Genomic DNA, 23,288 nt, shown 5'->3' on the forward strand with positions numbered 1-23,288 from the left:
ATAAGGTTGTTTGGTGAAACATTTGCCAATGAGAGGGTTGTTGATAAAATTGTGGTGAGTGTTCCTGAAAAATATGAGTCTAAAATATCCTCACTTGAAGATTCCAAAGACTTATCCAAAATAACCCTAGTGGAGTTAGTCAATGCGCTTAGTGCCGTTGATCAAAGGAGATCAATGAGGGAGGAAGAAAAAGGAGGAAAGAATGAGGGACTCCTATTAGCAAAAACTTCATTCTCCAAAGGCACAGGCAACAAAGTTCAATGCAACCACTGTGATAAGTTCGGTCATGAAGAAAAGGATTGTTGGCACAAAGGAAAGCAACAATGCTTCAAATGCAACAGATATGGGCATCTTGCAAAGAACTGTAGGTTCCAAAATGATGAAGAAGTCATGGCTCAATTGGTTGAGGCAGAACCTCTCCTTTAGAATTATGAGTGATTATGTGCACCATGGGGAGAAGTGCTCCAAAGTGATTTTTTTTGATGAGATGTGCATCAACGCTGATGGTGGTGAAAAGTGCATCACAGATGAAGAGAAGTGCTTCATAAGTTTAAGATTATGAGGGTGATTGTTGAGACAATCATAAACTTAGTTAATATTTTATTTGTTTTGTTTAGTTATTTATTTGTATGAAATTTGTTTTATTCCTGCATGGCCGTGACTCTTGCTGCATGCCAAGAAATTAAAGTAGCCGCATATCAGGTCATGTAGTGATGGGGTAAGGGCAGGAGTCTAGTAGAGTACTGATAGAAGAGTAATAATAGGAGACGTTGCTGATATGAGTAATCTCCTACTAGTGCAGTTAGAGTATTATTTAAACATGCACGCACTTCATTTCTAGTAACCAAGTCGTATGTAGTATTGTTTCTTATCAGCATTTTAATATGAGAGGATATCGTTTTGATTTCTTTCGGTAAAACACACGCATAGCTTTTGTAGTTACTTATTTTTATTTCTACAGTAATCAGTAGTAATATCTACAAATAAGTACATGATCAAGCCAAGTTCAGTTGTAGACTTGTGGCACTGGATTCGGCTGACACTAACAAACTAACGTGTATTGAGAAAGTCACTAGTAGCTCAAGACTAGTGTAAATATATACCAGCACTCTTAATTGTCAGCAATATCCCTTTTTGCTAAATATTGTTGTCAGTATTCATTTTCATTTATTTTTCGTTTTTAAATATCTATAATTACATAATTATGTGAACTTACGACGGCGTGGAATCGGAACCATTTTATTTCATTTATTTTCTGTTTTTATTTAGTTAAATATGTTAACTTACGACCGTTTAGTTACGACGAAAACGTAACTTACGACGGTTTTTTCCGCAGGAAAAAGTTATTATATTTTATTAGTTTGCACCTTAATTCTAGTTAATAATCAAAGCAAATACGACGGAAGGTGGATATGTCGTAAGAAGTGACGATATATGACGAATACTGATTTTCCGTCGTAAATTTAGCGATCCGCCTTTTCCGTCATAATATATCCGTCGTAAATATCCAAAATTGTTGTAGTGACTCTATAAAACTGTTATACAAGATAGACAAAATGAGCTTATGATGTTTCTAAAATCGTTTCATGGTAATCTTACCAACAATTTAAACTAACTTATAAAACTGTTGTGGATAGTTTTAATAAGAACGGCCAAACTGGAAAAAGACTATTGTAATGAATGGTTTAAACAATGATTTTTCCTCCACCATTTGTTGTTTTTAAAACACTTTCTTATATGAAGACCATTGTGTTTCATAATTTCACACAACGGTACATAACATTGTCTAATGTCTATATGAGACGACAACTCCATAAATCACCATTTTTTAAGGCTTAAGACTGCAGGCATAAACCCCTGTCTAATGTTATTGTTATTGTAGTGATTGTGGAAGAAGATGATGAGTATGTTCTACCTCTACTATTCTTAACATACTTCCAATAATCAACAACTCTAATTCTTCTGAAATGCATCTCTTGCTTAATTAAGTGGATTAGAAATAAATCTTTTAGAATATTTACTGTCATGCACCTGACAGATTTGTAAGAATAATGCAAATAAACCATCACCAACAATTTTCCTGGCCAAGAATGTCGATTCAGTCTTTCACTACTTGGTACTAATAATTACGGCTAAAAAATAAATGCACCTGATTGACTTCTTTTTTGGTCCTGGCCAGTGCACCTGATTGACTTAACCTAAACTATGATGGAGAAAACTCCATCGTTGAATGAGTAATCATATATTACAGGAAGCACCTGTTTAATTAACTAGCTCATTTATCATTCCTTAATAAAGTTTAACTGTCTTAAATTAAAGAAGAGTAAATGACAAAGTGGTGGCTGTAGTTTACCGAATTTTACAAAATGTTGGCTGAAGTTCAAAAACTACATATTGGTGGCTGGACTTTACCTCAATCTTTTAATAAGGTGGCTGCCGTCAAAGTCCGTTAAATTTAGGCCGGTAAGTCCAAAAACAAATAATAAAAAAAGGAAAAAATAATTTTAAAAAAAGGTAAAAGAGGGTTTTTACACAAATTAAGGAGAGAAGCCGGGTTGTTGAGAAGCCCAGTCGAAGAAGCCATAAGCAAGAGAATGGTGGGGAAGGAGCAACGGTCAATGACTCAGGCACGAGTGATGAGGTGAGTGAGTCACGACAACCGATCGAGTTGGTAGAGAGTTTGTTCGAGTTGGGGAGTCCGTGTACGAGTTAGATAGGATTTGTTTGAGGCAGAAATTAATGACCGGCTTATTAGATTAGCTTTCCTGATGATGACAATGGCTGATTTCAGTGACTAGTTATTTGGTTTTCAAGATGCCTTGTTTGATAACTCAAACGGGCGTTTCGAGTTTTCTGGGAACAATTCTACCGCCGTATGGCCTGGCGATGGAAAGCCGGGGCTCTGGCTGAATTCCATATCAAGAATGGGTGCCATATACAGTCTTCTGGTCAGGGAAGAAGAGATCTGCACTGAAGAAAGGAAAAGGGGCAGTGACAATGGTCTCCTTTTCTTCAACTGCCTAAATTTGCGTAAAATACCCGCTTTTGCCTTTTTTTTTAATTATTTTTTCTGGAATTAACGGCCTAAATTTAACGGACTTTGACGGCAGTCACCATATTAAAACACGGAGTTAAAGTCCGGCCACCAATTTGTAGTTTTTGAACTCCAGCCAATATTTTGTGAAATTCGGTAAACTACAGCCACCACTTTGTGATTTACTCATCAAGAGTAAATTCAACTTGATATCAATCCATTCGTCCTCTTAAGGGCTAATGCACAAATTCAACTTAAAACATAACTATCTCTAGGGCACAACATGCATCCAACAAAATGATCTTAATTTTACTCTAGGCATTTGTCAGCTAGAAACCATCCTTCCGTCCTTTCTGAGCACGGCGCCGAGCCCGATTTTTATTGTGTCCTCTGGAGTTGTTAGCACTACAAGGCAAGAATACCCCAGTGCCACCGGGTGACAAGCTTTTAGGGCTGAGGACCGTCTGTGGAACTTGAGGCACCATAACCATTGGGGTCCCGGAAACACTCAATTTCGGAACCAAATCCAGTGCATCTTTCCCACTACTTCCTGCTCCATTTGCTGCTGCATCAGTGGGGTCGCCAGGTTGCAATGGAGTCATGGCGTCAGACGTCATAGGAGGAATCGGAGATGGAGTCTTCTGTGCATCCATCCGGACTCTGAAGAATGTGATGGTGATTCTTTTGTTTTGAGATGAGCACATAACATGCCTGGCCACATTACCTTTCTCACCTCTCATCACCAAAAGAGACCTGCACCGTAGACGAATCATATTTGTAAGTAATGCTAGTGAGGGAAGATTTGTAAGAAAGAATGAAAGGTGGCGATAAAAAATATTCTAGTGCAGTCCCAAATTTAGAGTTATATGATACAAAATCCTCTAGTGCATACCCTTCCTTCAAGGTGAGCATAAGTGAGCCTTTGTACTTCCCATCATCGTCACTGACAAGAGTATCTCCGAAAGCCATTTCTGACTCTGACAGGAAAAGTGTAGAAATCGGATGCTCCAACTGATCTGGTTTCATAAAAGGATCAGAAAACTCCCCCTACACAATAAAAGAACTGAAATTTAGTTTTAAAATTAATTATCAGCCCCTGAGAGGTATAAATTAGGTCAACAATAATAAAGGAAAGAATTTAACAATACTTTGGAGTAAAAATAACCTCATCAAAATAGTTAATTAAACAGCCGTTCGGCTTTTTATGCTCAGGAATTAGATGCCCCTGAACCAAATGGTCGATGACACCTTGTAGAGTATCTGGAATGGGCTCAACTTGATCTGTCAATAAATATCTTAAGTAAGAAATGTATTGATGCAGAATTATTATGAAATGTACTAGAGGTTGTAATTAAGAAAGCAAACCAAACATGTTTCAACAATAATTTTTTACTTACTCTCAAGAAATTGATTTCTAGCAGCTTCCTTAATTACATGATCTCCAAAGATGGGAGCTCCAAGCTGAATTAACTCCCTCTTGTTTCCACCACTCACTTGCTGTGTAGCCTGGTCGTACCTAATGAAGGTCGCACCTGTATCCATTCACACAAACTCAGTTGGTAAGAACACATCTACTAGCTGGTTGAAATGATCACCAAGTCTTGCCAGACAATCAGATTCAATATAAGAGACATAAAATTTGATACCGCCGCTATGAACAATTTACTATCGAATTTACATTAGTCCCATAAAAGGTAGATTAGTGATTATCAGAAAATAAGTTAACTGATACCACGATCTCCAAAATTTAAAAGATCTGAACTGGATATTAACAAAGATCTACTTGTACTCGAGCTAACTTAAGTATGCTCTATCATATGAATTAAATAAAGAGTAATTTACACTTTGCACCACATAAGTTTAGGTGCTTTTTCGATTTGGTTTCAAACAAAATTTCTTTTAAATTCGCACCCTAAAGTATAAAACGCGCTTCAATATGCATAAAGTTAACGGTTATAGGGACCTGGATCTGCTGAATATGTGTCAAAGGAAACTACTGTTCTGCCCCTACAACCGTTAACTTTAACAGTCAACTGGACAGAATAGGTCACAGGGTGCATATCGAAGCGCTTTTTAAACATTAGGGTGCGTACTGACAAGAAATTTTGTTCGAGATCAAATCGAAAAATCGCCTAAACTTATGAGGTTCAAAGTGTAAATGACTCTTAAATAAATGATTTGTAGGCAATGCAAGCAGGATCATCAAACCTTTTCAAGCTAACCTACTTGATTCCCAAAACCAAACAACAAATTAACTATAAAAGCATCACTAATCACTGGTATCACCTGATAACTCGCCATTCTGACCAGCAACACGGAGCTCATTCACATAATCTGTCAGCTTAGAGAGCTGGGTATCGGTAAATATGTTGTCATATACTTTTAGCCCTTTGGCTACAATATTAACCTGCGATGATCACAATTCAAATAAAAATCATCAGATTATCAGTATATATAAAATAGATACTGATTTCTACATTCATTTCTTAATTTGTTTACGCGTATAATAAAAAGAGAGAAGTCTAATATCTTTTCTGGAAGAAATTAAAGAACTTGCCATATGTAGTTTCGGAGGCTCCTTGGCTGTGAACCCTTTAGTCAGGTTCATTGCACTTGCTTCACAATCATCTTGGCTCGAGCTCTGCAACATTTGTTGCACTGCTTTTGATCCTGCAGCTATTTAATAGATTGCATTAGCATCAGCGTTAAAATTACCACAACAAGAATCAAGCAATAATATGATTGATATCGTTACATCAAAATTCTAAAGTTTCCATTACTTAGTGAATTGATAAGAAAACAATATCTGAGAGGATTATTATTGTCACTCAATGTTATCTCAATTCTCAAAACAGGTTTTATGATAGTAAAGCACGAGTAATGCCGTACGATTTAAAAATAACATATACTATACTATACTTCACCGTGAATATCACCTCATAATATACATATGGAAAATAATTACGATTGACACTATATTAAATGTACTAGATATGTCCGTTAAAATAAATAATGGGATTCAAATTATAAAGTAACATGTACCATACTCTAGTGCAGTAAAAATATTATACTTTCGAAAAAATATGTTTTTATATATTAAAAAGGCCATGTAAATATAATACTAGAACAATAAGATTTTGTTATGTGATATTGCAAATATAATTATGAATATAATTGTCATATCATTAATTACATTTACATTATAACAATATACACTAACGCGGTGTATTTAATTGAGATTTTAGAGGATTTTTTAATTTATGACATTCGAGGGTATTAAGCTCGAATTTTAAAAAATATATCAAAATTTTGAAATATTCAACTAGGATTTTAAATTATGCTACAAAATCTAGTGGTATTCAAGAAGGATTTAAAAATTATGCTTTAAAATTCAATAACATTTAATTGGGATATGAATTTATTACATATGACACAACTCTAGGTGGGAATTTCAGGCATCGGGTTGCGTTCGGGACGGGTTGACAGTTGCGGGTCAAAATTTTTACCCAACTCGAATCTGACCTGAAATTGTAATGGGTGTGAATATCCAATCCGAACCCGACCCGCACTATGCGTAGGTAACCCGAACCCGCCCCGATCCATAATATTTATTAGTAAATATATTTTTTAAAATAATAAATAAATGTCATTTTTATCCAAATAAATTAATTTTTATTAAATAAATTAATTTTTTATTAAATTTAATTAATAAATATTACAAAAATAATGTAAATATATGTATTATATATATATATATATAATACTAATATTATATATTAATTTTCGGGTCAATTTCGGGTTACCCGAATTTAACCCGAAAATGACCTCATTTTCAGGTTGATTTTGGGTCATCCCAAATACGACCCGAATCCGAAAAACTCTGACCCGAATTCGTATTTTACATCTCGAATTCGTGTCAGGTTATCGGATCGGATCTAATATTGTCACCCCGTACATACCTGTTTCAGGCATCTCATCACTTTCATGCGACTCCTTGCATTTACAGGAACCCCTATTCGCCACCTCATCACCGCCGCCGTTCATTTCCTCCGTCACCTTTCCATCCTCTCTCACTTTTCTCGCTACCTTCCGAAGCTCCCTCGCCACCTCAGTTATGGGAAAGAACTGACGATCCCTAATTACAGCTACCCAGTTCATGCGCCGCCTATGTATTGCAACTGATGCAGCCTCATAATTCTTCCCATCGAACCCTGGTAGTTCCCCTATATGAATCATCAGCTCATCAATTATCGCATTGGCCGCTGTGAACTCGCCTAGGAACCACGCTAGAAGCGCGTCTTTAGCGAAAGACTCCGATACCATGCCGCCGGGGACAGGAACAAATCGTTCTCCTCCCTGCATCAGCATCTGAACTCTGTCGGAAAGTGATACAGGAACACCTAGTCTTCCTCCGGGCATTTGCGATTGAAATCTGCCGGAAAGTGATGCTGATCTGCTCGCCGCGGGCCACATTTTTGGGTTTATGTAGAGATAAAGATGCTATAATCTCAAGAGATATAGAGATAGATGTGAGTTGCTATGTTATTTAAGCGAACGGTTGGGCAGCTGAAATGCGAGTATATGATGTTTTTATATATAGGCACAAGGGATATAGGTAATGTAAGTGGCCGTTTAGGTGAGCTTAAAATAAGTGCTTCTTGATTAAAATAAAAAAGTGGAGTAGAAGTTAGAAGCAAGTTGAGACTTATAAGTGATTAAAGTATTTGAGAAATAAGCAGAAGACTTGAAACAAAAGCTAGCATTCCTAGTTTTTTATAATTTGAGAAATAAGCAGAAGACTTGAAACAAAAGCTAGCATTCCTAGTTTTTTATAAGTGCTTCTTGACTTCTTACACATACGGTATAAAAAAGTGCTTCTAACTTATAAACCAGAAACCTGGCCTAAGTATGTGTATTGGACCAAAGATGATATGTATGGCCCACCAAACTAAACTCAAACATTAGTCCATTTAAAATATAGACAAATCAAATTAAATATTTGGTACAAGTTGTGGCTATACAAAATATTGGATTATTGAAGTTCAAAATTTGATAAAATATTTTCCAGTCGTTTTAATTTTAATTTTTTTAACAATATTTGTAAATATCCGACAACATGTTGTAATCAAATGGTCGAACAATTAGTTTTATAAATTGTAGGATATTATTTCTACAATATAACTCACGAAAAAAAACAATGATCTTAATGATTATTAAAGTTAAAAGATGTTAATGATTAATTAATATGTTCGAGACTACTTATAAATTATAAATTATATATTAGGATAAAAAAGATATGATTTATAATTAAACTCAAACTTTATGATTGGTACCACTCCGATACACCATCTTAAATGCGGACTTCATTATAACATTAGGAATAAACCTCATAACTCTAATCCTAACCATAACTCCCACCTAAATTCTAACTCTAAACCAATTCCATCATATCTTTATATTTTGAAGCATCATAATTCTATCTTCCATCTTAGGGGCGTATTCGATTGATCGAGATTAATTTAAAGCATTTTTATTCATTTATGCATGAAATTTGAGGGTATTCAATTAAGATTGTTTAAAATCCATTAAATCTTTGGGTATTCAATTGAAATTTTAAATTATGCTACAAAATCTGGTGGTATTCAATCATGATTTTAAATTATTCTTCAAAATCCGATGATATTCAATTGGGATTGTTTAAAATCCATTAAAATCCGATGGTATTCATATGCTGATGGATTTTTTTTTGATTTCATAAAATGATGGTTTTTTTGGGATTTCTCGGTGTATTTTAAGTTTTTTTTTGACAAATATGGCTTATAGCCTTACAAGTGAGTATATGTTCTCAGAAGTCTTGGGGTGAGCGAGGGTCGAACCCAGGACCTGGGACGACAGAGGATAAACTCTTAAACACTGATCGATCCAATCGTGCTCGTATTTTAAGTTTTTTGAAATCCCACCAAAATTCATGAGATTTTAAAGCATTGTGCTTCTTCCTAAAGAATCTATATCAACTCTACGACATTTTATCAAGAATCCGCACAAAGTCAAAATCACATACAATCCATTAAAATCCATAGATAACAAATAATCCATTAATCTGTCAGTGAAAAACTACATTTCTAACCAAAAATATATTATATTATAAATCTAGTAGTTGATCTAGCTCTGTCTCCGTGAGCATGTCCTCAAATATTAACTCTTTTGTTGTTGATCATTGGAGCTATCATTTGATATGTTCTCACTTATATGTTAGGCAGAAAAGGATGGGGGTGGCTAGGCCCACTTAATCATCAAACGCCTACACTGCTAGATTTTGAGAAGCTGAACAAGACACATAATAACATGTGGATATATAACAAATCCATGACCGAAATGCGTGAATTAATATTGGAGAATATTTTAAATGAGTCTATCATGGACCTTCCTTAGAAGTTTAAGGTTATTGTGGTGATTGAAAAGCTACCGAAATCTTAGGAAGAGTTTGTTCACTTCCTGAAAAGACAGAAAGTAGAGATCACCTAGTAAAATCTTATGTTAGAAATCACTGTATAGGAACAACACAAGTCCGTACAAAGACATGTGATGCCAACTGAACATGATAGTTTGATGGTAAATGCAGTGTGGAATTGAATAGGAAGTGTGTCGCTAATTAAAATCATAACACTAAGCCTTAAACTGATAAGAAGAAGGGCAGGAAACGAAAGACAAACAAATCATGCTCGTCTTGTGGGGATTAAGGCTGGCCATCGGAGTAAGGACTATTCGGCGAAGAAAGCTAAAATATCTTAGGTGGGTGCATAAGCCAATATTGTGCTCGGCACCACGAGTGGGCCGGGCTTGTGGTTAATATGGATGTTGGTGAGGCTTTTGTTTCTGAAGCTAATGACGGGTGTGTTATTTAATTTACAACTATAAATTACTTCCCTTGTTTGTCAAATGAATGGTTGATTAATACATGAGCTAATGTGCATATTTTTGTTGATATTACTCAATTTATATCTTATCAACAGACTTATCGAATAACATTGATGAAGGGGAATGCTAGTGTTGTACAAGTGTTCATAACATAGACCTAAAGTTTGCTTCTAGTCTTGTTCTATTCATCACTATAGCGCTTCATATTCCCTTACAAATATTTTTAGTGAAAGCTGTTTAGTCAAGAATGGATATAAACTTTCTTTAATGTGTAAAAGAGTCATAATTACTCATAGTGGTGTATATTTTGTCGAGGGTTACTTGACTAACGATTTATTGTTAATAAATGTTGAACTTGTTATAGGTAGTTTTATTAATGTTAGTGTTCCTCCTTCTATTGACTGTATTGAATCATCTCATTTGTGGTATTTTAAACTGGATCATCTAAACTTTTGTGCTCAAAATAATAAGAAGAATTTAGAGTCAATTCTAGAGCTTGCAAGAGAACTGAAATCTAAATGTAAATTATATGTGGAGGCTAAAAAATTACGAAGCCTTTTCATAATGTTGTTAGGGATTCAAACTTATTAGAATTAGTTTAGACAAATATATGTGATCAGTTTAGTGGCATGTTCATTATAATTATAGATATTTCATTCTTTTCATATATAGATGACTGTAGTAGATACTGTTATGTTTATTTGCTAAAACATAAAGATGATGCAAAAAAAAATTTAATATGTTCAAAAATAAACATACGTTCAAGATCCAGTAGAGGTGGTATACGTATACATCGTTTTGTGAATTAATTTACAAAACCAATGTATAATCCATGACATGACTTCACCATACAAATCTAAGTCTAATGGGTGGCTGGACGAAATAATAGAACTTTTGAACACAAGATACTCACCCGTGAACACAAGAGAAAGAAACGTGGTCCGAAAATTATTAATTGCATCTTCCTCAGGTATATTAAAATCATTACGACTATTAGATTATTAGTGATAAAATATTACATACACGGTATACTGACAAATACTATAGTTGAGTTTCATGATGCAGCATTCTTTGCGGATTTGTTCCCTATAAAAACTGGTGTGCCTCGGGTTACTTCGACTATAATTTATATTGGATTGAACAACCATTAAAAATAGTCACCATATGAACAAGAAAAATCACAGTAGAGTGTACGTATTGTAACATCTTCCAAAATATCAATCATTAAGTTTGCTCACGTCGCGATAGGGATTTTTATGCAATGAATTAGCCATTGTATGGCTGTATTGCAACAAGCTAAAATTATTGCAGCCACATATTGCAATAATTTATGCTCTATAGCAATGATATATAAATCATTGCAATTGTTTATTTTTCTATTGCAACAAAAAATTGCAACACTTTTTTTAAATAAACATTGTCATATAGGACCTGAGACAATAAATTTTGAACCCCAATACAATTTTACTTAGATGATTTACAATAGCAAAAGTAATATTTAACAACATTATTAACATATATTGCAAAAGTATGGTAAAATAACTAACATGACCATTCCAAAATATATTAATCCACCATTAAAAAATCATTACAAGAAAATCTCGAGAAACAATACTAAGACTGTTATTACCAACCATAAATCTAATCAAACCTTGACAACCAAAATGAGTAGTTGTACCATTGTTACGACATTAGAAACAACTCCAAGCCTAGAATATTAAAAAATAGGCGAAAATATTAATACACCAAATTTTGACATCCAATTTAATAAAAAGTATTAGTGATCAAGTACATTTCACCCGGATATCATAAGTAAACATATGTGCATTATAACATCATTTTTAAACTCTTTTAAAGGAATTGTTTGAGTTGGTTTTCCATACATTAGAGCTAGTCTCTTTCCCTCCTAAAATTTTGCTTATGGACATGTTTTGCCTTTTTCAGCTTCTCAGTTCTTTCTATGGATTTGCATTTTTTGTAGACAGTTTAATTTAGTTTCACTAGAATAGCTAAAGTAAATATAATAAATAAATTATTTTTTAATAGAATTAATGATGTAATTTATAGTTATAAATTGTAATTGTGCTCACATAGTCACATTGATTAGCACTGATAAATGTGTTGGGCGGTTACAAATTATGGGGTGGAAAAGATGGATGTTATGCCTATAAACGGAGAGATAATCGTTATTGAAAAAAGCACCAAAAGATATATAACTTGTTCAATCCACAATCCATAATCCCATAAAATATTTTTATTTCAAACATCATAATTATATGCTCATAATTATTTGCAAATATGAATTACTATATTTGTATTGGTATGAGAGAAGTGTTTTATGAATCCAAATTTGGGGTTTATTTCTCGGACTTCACTGGTTAATTATTTGTCCATTGCTATGGACTATTGTTCCATGCCTTGAAGTCTTTAGCTTGGTTTATCACATCAGTCTATATCATTTAATATATTGTTAATATCTTAATCACTTATTTAACCTGTGGTATTTGTTTTTGACACTTATTGTTTCACCATATATATTATATTAGTCTGTAACTTTAATTTTGTTAGTCTGTATCTTATAATGTTAAATGTTTAACTTGGTTTAGTGAGTCTACGGGTTAAATGGCGTTTTGGTCACCCAACTGACTACTAACTTTCAATTGGGTCATCCAACTCAAAAAGTTTTCAGTCAAATAACTAAACTCTTTAAAATTTTCAATCAGGTCACTTGCCGTTAGTGACGTTAAATAGTTGACGGAAAGATGAGTTGGCGGTAATTTTTTCCAGAATTTCTCATTTTTATTAAAGTTTTATGATTTAAAAATTTTCAAAATTAAAAATCTTAAAGGTTTTCAGAAGTTAAGAATTTTAACAATTTTCAGGACTAAAAATTTCAAAATTTTAAAAAAATCTTAATTTTAAGTTCCCGTTTAAAGAATTCTTTTCATAAATTTTCATTTTTTAAAAAAAAATCCGATTTAAAATTTTTCAGAATTTTAGAATTTAAAAAAAATTTAGAAATAAAAATTTTAAAAATTAAAAAGGACAGATTTTTTTTTACATAAATTCCCATTTTAAAGAATTTTTCATAAATTCTCATTTTTTTAAAATATTTTTGATTTAAAAATTACTAGATTTATTTTTTTTTTAAATTTTCAGAATTTCAGAACTTTTTTTCATAAATCCTCATTTATTTTGAAAATTTTCATATTTTTTGAAAAAAATCTCTAAAATTTTAAGAAAATGAAAAAGTAAAAAAAAATCGGTTTTTGATTTTTTTTAATTCTTTGGAAAAGTTTCATTTTTTGAATTTTTTAAATTTTTAAAAATTTACAAATTTTTTTTTAAAAAATTCAAAAATCAGATTTAATGATGTGGCAGCTCGTCTTAACGGACTTCCGTCTAAAGTCAATGCCATTTAACGGTCTTGATATTTTAAACGTATTTAGTGACTTAATTGAATATTTTCCTTTGTTATGTGACCTGATTGAAAACTTTTTGAGTTGGATGACCTAATTGAAAATTAGCAGTCAGTTAAGTGATCTAAATGCTATTTAACCCGTGAGTCTACTGTACGTATATCTCATGTTCCTTGATTTTATACTATGTTGCATGTCCGTTTTTTAGTGTTTTGATTGGTATTGTACACTTGTGTTGGTTAATATTTTCAGAGTCTAGCTAGAGTGTGAATCTTTTTAGTATCATTTTCATGAATGCCGTCACTTGCTTCCTACTTGACGACTAGTTACATATTTTGTGTTTAAATGTTATTCATTTATTTAATTATTCTAGTTTTACTTGATTAGATTATGAAGATCTCCTCCCCCCAGTATTTGTGGAAATAATTTGATTTAGTCCTACTTAAATGTTTATGTGTATACAATTTTTTTTTTATTTTTATTGATAATCATGTTAATCTTTTAGTTGCCTGTTTTTTAAAACCAAAGTGATTTATTGTCATTTGTAATATTTGGTAATTAATTAAAAATGGAAATTTTTTATTTGGAGTTGATATTAACTAACATTATCTTTTAATTATGAGACAGTTATTCTGAGATTTGGGAAAAAAAAACATTATTTTTTAACATTAAAGAAACCGTCACTAGAAAAGATGATATTTATGCTTAAAATGAAAGCATGGTAGATATTGAATATGTGTGAATGCCTGAAATCAGAAATAAATTGTTGATAAATATATAATCCTGACTATATATGAGCTTCCTCAAAACCTTTGGCATCAAGAAGTGTAGCCTTCTCGTTCAATTCAGGATTCCCTCAATTTAGGTATTAATCATACCCAACAGATGTGCATCTCTTGTCATGTCCATTCTTTACCAGTATGATCTGACATTAATTAAAGGTTGAACAAAGTGAAACAATGCCTGTTAACCAACCTGTTGTAATAATAAAAGCATCTTAATTTATGGATATATCTTTATTTTTGGTGACGAACAAAAAAATATATTAAATACATACTTCTGGATTTTTAGGAAAACTGCATCTACCGGAAAGGTGGGTGCAACCGGTGCAGGTCTTCCACAGAGCCCGAGGGTGCAATTGTGCAACAATCAAGCATAACTATGCAGTCCTACATATTTTTAATAGAATTAATAAAGTCACTAAATCAAATATAATGATAAGTAAATAAATTATTAATAGAATTAATGATGTAATTTAATGTTTTGAGTTATAACTGTGCTCACACAAAGACATCGATTACAGTGATAAATGTATTGGATGATAAATGTATTGGATCGTTACATTTTATGCAGCAGAGGAAGTGGACGTTATAGTTGTAAATAGAGGAGTAATCCTTGTTGAAAAAAATAATTGAAGAGATATAACATGTTCAGGTATGGATTACTACATGGAGTCACTAGGAGCATGTAAAACCGTGAAAGATATTACAAGGAGTGATTAACAAGAATAGTGTGGAAAAGATATATACGTACACATACATATCATCGGTTTATTAATGTAGTTGCATCCAAAGCAAACATCAATGTGGCCAAAAAAGGGATGGTACTTATGGTGCTATCTTTATCCACTCCAAGCACAAGGACAGAGCCACAACAGGAAAACAAAATAATAAACATAAAACCACCGACTCCAACTAGATTTCAAGCAGGGGAAAAAGAAAAGCGGGGAAAAGAATATTAAAGGTTTAGTGGTAATTAACAATAAGATCAATTCATTTATTTCTTGATTTATAGTTTATATTCTTGCCATTTGGGTTTTATAGTTTACAATATATCCAATCTCTTTTACTCTATCTTTTATAAGATATATATAATGGCAAGCCAAAGAAAAAAGTGGGGGAAGACATTGTTTTCTTATTTTAAAACAAGTACATCTACACCTACGAGCCAGGTACATTTCCCATCTAATGGTAATGTTAAAGAAAATCCAGCTGGTATATATTGAAATTTAGGAAAATCAATATGATGAACCAATATTTAAGTCTTCTAGAGATGAAATTGATCTTAATACTCTTGAACGTGACCCTGAAATTTGAATTCCTATGTGGCAACATCTCGTTAATCAGCGATGAAATTATAAGACGAGCAATAAAAATGGAATAGGAATTTTTAGCAGATTCTATGATGATTTACATTGTGTGAGACCTTGTTGAAGATGTTGATTCAGATTCGATAATTGATGAATTTTATTCTATAAGAATCAAAGGTTGCAACTCAAATAACAAGTACTTAAGAATTACTCAAATTTGGTAGTTCGTTTTTTAGAGAACATTATCTTGTACATATTGTAAGCGAGGCCTAATTTTAATCTTGTTTTGTAGTGGTACACGTGATCTCATATACATTCGGACCTATGGATTTCATGCTCTCACAGTGGTAAATGTGATATCAAATTGTCTTGTTTTATCATGTTTTGTTTTCATTATCATGTTGTGAGATAAGTTTTTATTGCTACTATAGTATTGCTAGCTTACAGAATCAAGTTAAGAAAATTATTTCAGAAACTAGCCTAGGTGAAATTTATTTCCTGACTCCGTCCTTATCGAAGCATAGGCACAAACCCTAGCAAAACCTGACAGGATAGTAGTCTTTTAGGTAGACCTCCCTGAAGCTTAAACCAATTATAATATAGAAACTGAATGATCTGTTGTGGTCTTTCATTGTAACACGCGCGTGTAACTGGGATGACTGATTTGGTATGTCTTTCGCATATCAACAGTACTGTAGTCAGAGCTATTGGCGCTCTGTCTGCAGTCACCTCGGATGAGAATTTGTTAAGTAAGAATCGCCAAAAAAATGTAGGACTACATAGTTATGCTCAGTAGCGGAGCCAGAAATAAATATGAGGAAGGGCCAAAATCAACTATGAATTTTTTCCCAACTAATGCCAAAAAAAAATATAATCGCTACTGCATAAATATGAGAGAGAGCCAAATTAAACTAATTTTTTCCCCTCTTACAAATAGAAAAATGAATAAGAAAATTATAAGGAAGGTTGAGGGAGAAGAGAAGCAAAGAAAGAGCCTTTAATATTTCAGCATGCCTCTCTCTTGTGTCTCGACCCTCTGTTTGTTTTTCTTGGTTGTCTCTCTTTTGGTCTTTTTTTCTATATTTTTCGCTGCTTCTTGTTCTGTGTCATAACTCATGTGTGTGAGATCAAGGATGTGTCCTGTGGATTGGGCTTCCTTAATTAAAAAATATTTGGTTTTGGCCCAATTTCAGGGTGGGCCCAGACCTACTCTGGTCTGTTACTCCCTCCGCCCCTGGTTATGCTTGATTGTTGCACAATTGCACCCTCTGGCTCTGTGGAAGAACATCTATCACAGAGGCGGCTCCCCTGGTTGCACCCACCTTTCTGGTAGTTGGTAGATGCAGTTTTCCTAAAAATAAAGAAGTATGTATTTAATATAATTTTTTGTTGGTCACTAAAATTAAAGATATACCCAAAAATTAAGATGTTAACAGGTTCATTCACAGGCATTGTTTCACTTTGCTCAACCTTTAACTAAGTCAGATCATACTGGTAAAGAATGGACATGACAAGAGATGCACATCTGTTGGGTATGATTAACACCTAAATTGAGGGAATCCTAAATCGAACCAGAAATATTCCACACTTCTAGATGACAAAGGTTTTGAGGAAGCTCATATGTAGTCAGGTGAGGCTCATATGTAATGTTATACTTTAGACTATCCTGATTGAAATATTACCAATAACATATTATCCTCAATGTAACTGAATCCTAAATAAGATAAATTGGTTAGCTTCAATTTCTACCAGCAAATTATTATTATGTTCTTTAGCTTCTATAAAGTTTCGTTTTATAAAAATTTACAAGCAAACAAATGTGTACAATGTTCTCATATCAACCAAAGCAAACAAACATGCAAATTTCTTCAAATTTTTTCTCTTTTACAAGTGATACAAAAATTATCTAATATTGATGATTGTTATAACCAGCATCGATATTTCAAATTAAATACTAAAAAATTATTACTTTTAAAGTCTCTAACAGAGAATTTACAATTCCTGTATGCCAAGGAGCTGACTGACATGTTCTTAAAATGTATGGTAAATGCAGAAAGAATGTTGTGGAAGTTAGCTTGGTAATACTGAAATTACGAGTGTCCAGTGTGCTTCACTCAATCGAGTAGCATTTAAATATGGACTATAAAACATGATTTCTATTTCTTTAGAGCAAGGGTTCAATAAAAAAATTGCTCCCTTATATTGAAATAATTTAATCTTGTTTACATTCCTAGTGCTTCCACATATACATATAGTTCTTAGAGAAGATTAGACCAGATATGGGCTCTGCAGGGGCTATTGCTGATGGGTAGGGTAGTCAGAATTTATAAAATGAATTGGCAATTACCTGATGCAAACAGATTCAGTTTCAGAGTTGCAGGTCAACTTCATATATTAGTCACATAGATGTGCAAGACTAATTGTTTTTTATATAAATATAAAGCAATGATAAGCTTAGAAACTAATTAAGAAGTAAAGGATGCCGCTACATTCATAAAATAATGACAGGAAGGTTACAAGCTAGTCTGGTTAGGATCAGGAGTTAGGGCAGTAATTTAATCGATGTTTGGCTACTGATATATTTTGAACTGAAAGAAACAAATATGTTTCCATGTGTGAAGTAAAACAAGCTACCAACTATTAAAGTTTAAAGTATATTTGCAGTCTGATAAATACATTATGCAGATGAAAGAACATAAACATGTTCGTTACACGTATCAATTCTGTATATTATATGCATGAATCAGTAGTAAACCCCCATCTTATGTTTTCAAAATTGCAGAACTGGGGTGCTGAGGCAAAGAAACAGTTTAAACAACCAATTTAGCAAACAAATGCACTCATAGGTTGGCGATTACCCTCGTAAATTTAGTACTTTAACTAATTAAAAAATACGAAACATTCTCAAGAAAGGAAACAATGTTCTTATATACTTATGACAGAACAAACTTTTTCATGGTCGGTATTTAAAATATTTTTCAAAATAAAAATTAAATTGAAAAAGCGCCAAACAGATGCAACTAGGGAACAATATCATTTTCATTCATTAACTTACGACGGTTTCCGAACATACATTTACTAACCTCATTTAATGCCACTGTCCACATTTAAATTGTCCGTCGAAAATAATCTATCCTAAACAAATTTATGGTGAAAATTATAATTTCATCATAAAATTGACCAGAACAAAAAAAAGAACATACTGCATCTTTTTACTAAGTTTCACTTTTCTTTTTCACAACAAAACTCTTCTCTTTATCATTTAACAAAAATTGTCCGAGAAAAGAAAGCTAATTGGATGAGCTAATTGAAGACACTTGTTTTATCGTGTGTATCTAAAAGATTTTGACTAAATTAAAAAAGCAATATACTACTCCCATTAGACAAATTACTAATTAACATACGTCTAATCTATAAAAACAAATATAGTGATCAGTGATCTTTTTGAATTTGTATTTATGAGTACTTTAATATAGTGAAGTTTTTATATTTATTACTAGTACAACATTAAAGATATTAACAATCAAAAGTATGCGTTGGCAAACGTGTTAAAGGCAAATAGGAAAAATATTAAGAGACGGAGGGAGTACTATATATATTTACTAAGCCGGGTCTGCGTCATGTAGAAAGATATTTTTTTTGGGTAAAAATTAATGTTGAAAGTGTTATTCAATTTTTAAGTTTTGGTATTCTATTCTTATATACTGAAATGGAACATAGATATATGTGCTGATGTTCAAGTTAGTTAAATAGTGTCAATTTATCATACTATATACCTCACTAATCATATACAAGGTGCTGGATTAAATGAACTAAAACAACAAAAAAGCACGAGAACAGTCCATAATGAAGTTCTAGTGAGCAAAGGATATTTTCAGTTATGTCTTAAAAATATCCTTTCATACCCTTGGACCAAAAAGATGATTATGCTCTTGCACAAAGTTCATATCAACGAGTCCTCTTCGCGCTGTAGGTTCCAAAACAATCTGCATTGGACAAAAACATTAGTGAAACGTTTTCTTTGGTTTTGAGACACATCAGGTACCATACTATCAACATTGTTTGTTTTGCTCACATCTGGATTTCCCCCAAGTCTCAGTTAGAATTTATCAGACCAGAACTGAATAACATAAAATGGAACCTACACTCCTAATCATGCTTCTAATATAAATTAATTACATAATCAAACGGTATCCTAACACATAACAATATTCTTAAGATACACAATAAATTAATAAACATATACATGATGAAATTGAATTAACTGATAACACACCTTATTCTAATTTCATAAGTTACACAATTGAATATAATTACATTTTGTAATTTTTTTAATTTAGGTGTGCATATTTGTGATGACTTATTAATTTTGTTTCGTTATATATATCATATATTTATATTTATTAATCAAATTACTATTTTTGATTGAATTAAATACTTATATAATATGACTTCATATAAAATAATAAATTATGGATTAATACTTATACAGTCTTGGTGAACCGGAAGATAAAAATTTATAAATATGTACTATGTATTTATATGATATAATATTACATATCAATTTCAAAATGCTCATAAACAAAAATACGCACAAATACATACACACACATATAAGTTATGACAGTTATCATTTTTTATGATAGAACATTTAATTAACTTTTTTTGTGATGCACATCATTTTTGGTCCATAAATAGAACAAAATAGTTGCTGATGTTTAAATGTTTTATTTGAGAATATATTTTCAAAATAAAGAAGAACTTTAAATAATTAACTATTTGGAGCAGGCGAAAATCCTAATTTATATACACTATGATGATTATAAGTGCCGGTGCATGTAATAGCATCCCAGAGCAACCCAATTGCTGCCGGGGCACTTTCAAAATGGTAACTGGCTGGTAATAGCTACATTGGAGTGCAAGAGTAAATGTGGTCAGGCCTGGCGCAGTGAGCTCAGCCCAAGTGATATAAAATAAAAAAGCTTTTGCAGTTGTTTCCTGCTTTTAGTGTTTTTCCTGCTTTATTTCATTGAATTGCATAACGTAAACATTGATCGGCTTCCATCTTACAGTAACCGGGTGGATGGTTTATCACAACCGAATTTAGGTTTTGTTTTTTTATGAAGACTACGTTCAAATAAATATCAGAATTCAATTCATGATAAACCAACACATCGTCAACTACAAACGGACTCGGTTAAACATATCTAGCAGTTTCACATTACCGACTAATTTATTTAAATTTCAACATGTTTAATTGATTGTTCGTATTGTTTTTTATTATGTTGTTCTTGTAATGTTTTTTTCCTAATTATGTAATATATTTTAATTATAGATCAAATATAATACTTTTATTGAAATTAAATATTTTTTATATGTTCATATATTTTATTTATTTAAACTAAATATAATTATATAATTATAAGATATTTGTAATTATACTATAAACTGAAACAAGTATTACATTAAAAAAAAAAAGATTTGATGGACCCATGATGCTCTGAGACCCTTAAAAGTTTAAGATACTGAAGTTTTGGCATGGGCCTGGAAATTGAGGGCATGCCAGCTTCGAAGCAGTGTATGCATAGGAGTATCTGTATTAGATATAAAAAGAGAGTGTATTTCCTGATCAGCCCCATATATAAAATGACAATTTAGACAGTGGACAAATAGGAACACCATTGTGTGTGACTACGACTTGTGAGATTTGTGATGAAACCTTCACTGGTCTGCAATTCTTAATCACTGGGTCAATGAATTAGGATGTGGCTATTATTGAGAGAGGCCCTGGAATTTTTTCCTTTGGATATGTCATATATTTATTTAATGCTCTCCAGCTTATGGTATGGCCTTATGGTAACAAAAGCTGTGGGGTAAGTTGAGTGCACAAAACCAAAAACTAAAAGAAAGTGGAATAATTTAATATCATTCTGTTTCGGTGCAATAACATACCGTGTACACATACGATGAATATCAAGCAGTTTTTTCTATTATCACTTTGCATTTTCGATTTGTAAGAAAAGAAAAAGAAAAAGAAATCTCTTGATATAATTATTGGGTTTACACTTTTGAAGTCGGTGTTTTTGTTTTCCGACAAATACAAATTGTTGGGCTGAGGAGATAGTTTGTAATGTCAATTGCAGAGTGAAGAATAAGAATATCAATTATTGATCTGCAATAATACGAGGGTTTGAAAACTTTGTCAAAATGACTCAAAAGCAAACATCCTTGTCTGGAGCTGAAAACAAAGATTTAAAAGTATCTTAGTTGCGCTGTTAAATTAAAATAAAAAGGACTTGTATTATAAAATTCTGCCAAAGGTTGAAAGAGGGGAATCCTTAATAATCATACATTTTCCTGTCATATTGGCCACAAAAATACAAGCTGAAACAGGATAAAATAGCTGGCAGCAAAGTTGCTGGTGCACATATTTTATATATCTAGAAGGGATAGATATTGTTATAGAAACATGCATACGTAATTACGTACCTGCACACATACATATATTAATGAATGAGAGCCAACCTAGTGCAGAGTAGATTAACCCCATTGTTATATTATTTCAGACAGCAAATCCAGCTTAAGACCCCTCCTGTTCCAGGTTGACCCATATTAAGGCCTAGTATTGTCGATCAGATGCTCAAGGCGCTTAAGTGCATATCAAATTCACTATTTATTCAATTTAATCAATCGGTTTGTATGTCCAAGTTGACTTGTAATCCGCAACTTATGGGGTACGGCTTAATCCATAAAATCTTAGAAGCTGGATTTCTAATGTTTTTTGTCGCTGCAAGAAACTCGCATGGTTACGATGGATAACTTATGACGGATCTCATATGCGTCCAAACTTAAAACGGAAATCTGTCATCATGAATTGTTAAAGCGGAAATCCACTTTGTCATAAGTATAATATATTAATCATTAAATTATGAAGAACTTACGACGGATGGTTATGTCCGTCATAAGTGACTATTTAACTATTTTTTTTTATTAGAAAACAATCAAAAAATTGTCAAATTAGAGCACGGCGCCGTTTTTACATTACAAACTTACGACGGCTGTCATATTCTGCCATTATTTGGTTGGATTTTTTTTGTATTACTTAAGGTATTTGTTATAGTAGTAAAATGCATTGAATAAGAAATGGATGTGTGGATAGGTCTTGGACCTATTTTGAATGCTATAAAATAGCAGGAATACTAGAAATTTAGCATGTAAAGAATAAATTCAAGCATATATATAACGATGATTTATGTCGTAAGGTTTTCTCCGGAATTTACGATGAATGTTCATCACAGATCCCGTCTTTAATTACATATGACGAAAGTTTTTGTCGTAAATTAGTTAGTTTACGACGAATTATGTTTCGTAAGTTTAGCTATTATAATAATGAAAGTCATGAGACCCACTAGGTTAAACTTGCGACGAATGTTGAAAATTGTGACGATTTTTCGAACTTACTTCTTAAACAAAAACGACGGAAATATTTTCATCATAAATTGGAAAGTTATAATGAATTGAGGTTAAATTTCGGTCGGGAAAAAGTCTATTTGTTTGTAGAATGTAAATGATATTAAAATATACTATACTTTTGTTAAGTCTAAGCTGATCTCTAATTAACTGCTCGAGATTTCAGAAAAACTGTAAGAATTCCTCGATTAAATGGACACAAACCTCTAGGTTATTTTGAGTATTCATGTAACTCATGTATAATTTGGGTACTTCGGAAGGAAATTAGGGTTTGAGACCACAAAAGTGGTGCAGTATATCTAGGCCGGCATGCATTTCAGTTATTCACAGTTACCTAGATTAATCATATGCTGCATCA

The 23,288-nt window shown here is 32.5% G+C and overlaps 1 protein-coding gene across 1 annotated transcript; it reads right to left on the bottom strand.

Annotated features, from left to right (window-relative positions):
* Positions 1 to 3,247: 3,247 nt before the first annotated feature.
* Positions 3,248 to 7,453, bottom strand: LOC108207422 (RNA demethylase ALKBH10B). The gene is made up of 7 exons (XM_064086852.1): positions 6,994 to 7,453; positions 5,592 to 5,710; positions 5,321 to 5,441; positions 4,432 to 4,566; positions 4,200 to 4,315; positions 3,927 to 4,081; positions 3,248 to 3,787 (listed from the first exon to the last, which is right to left on the bottom strand). Exons 1-7 carry the CDS (start codon positions 7,451 to 7,453, stop codon positions 3,364 to 3,366), a joined length of 1,530 nt encoding a protein of 509 aa, XP_063942922.1. The 3' UTR covers positions 3,248 to 3,363.
* Positions 7,454 to 23,288: the final 15,835 nt, after the last annotated feature.

This window comes from Daucus carota, chromosome 2 (genome assembly GCF_001625215.2).
Source record: "Daucus carota subsp. sativus chromosome 2, DH1 v3.0, whole genome shotgun sequence".
Lineage (NCBI taxonomy): Eukaryota > Viridiplantae > Streptophyta > Magnoliopsida > Apiales > Apiaceae > Daucus > Daucus carota.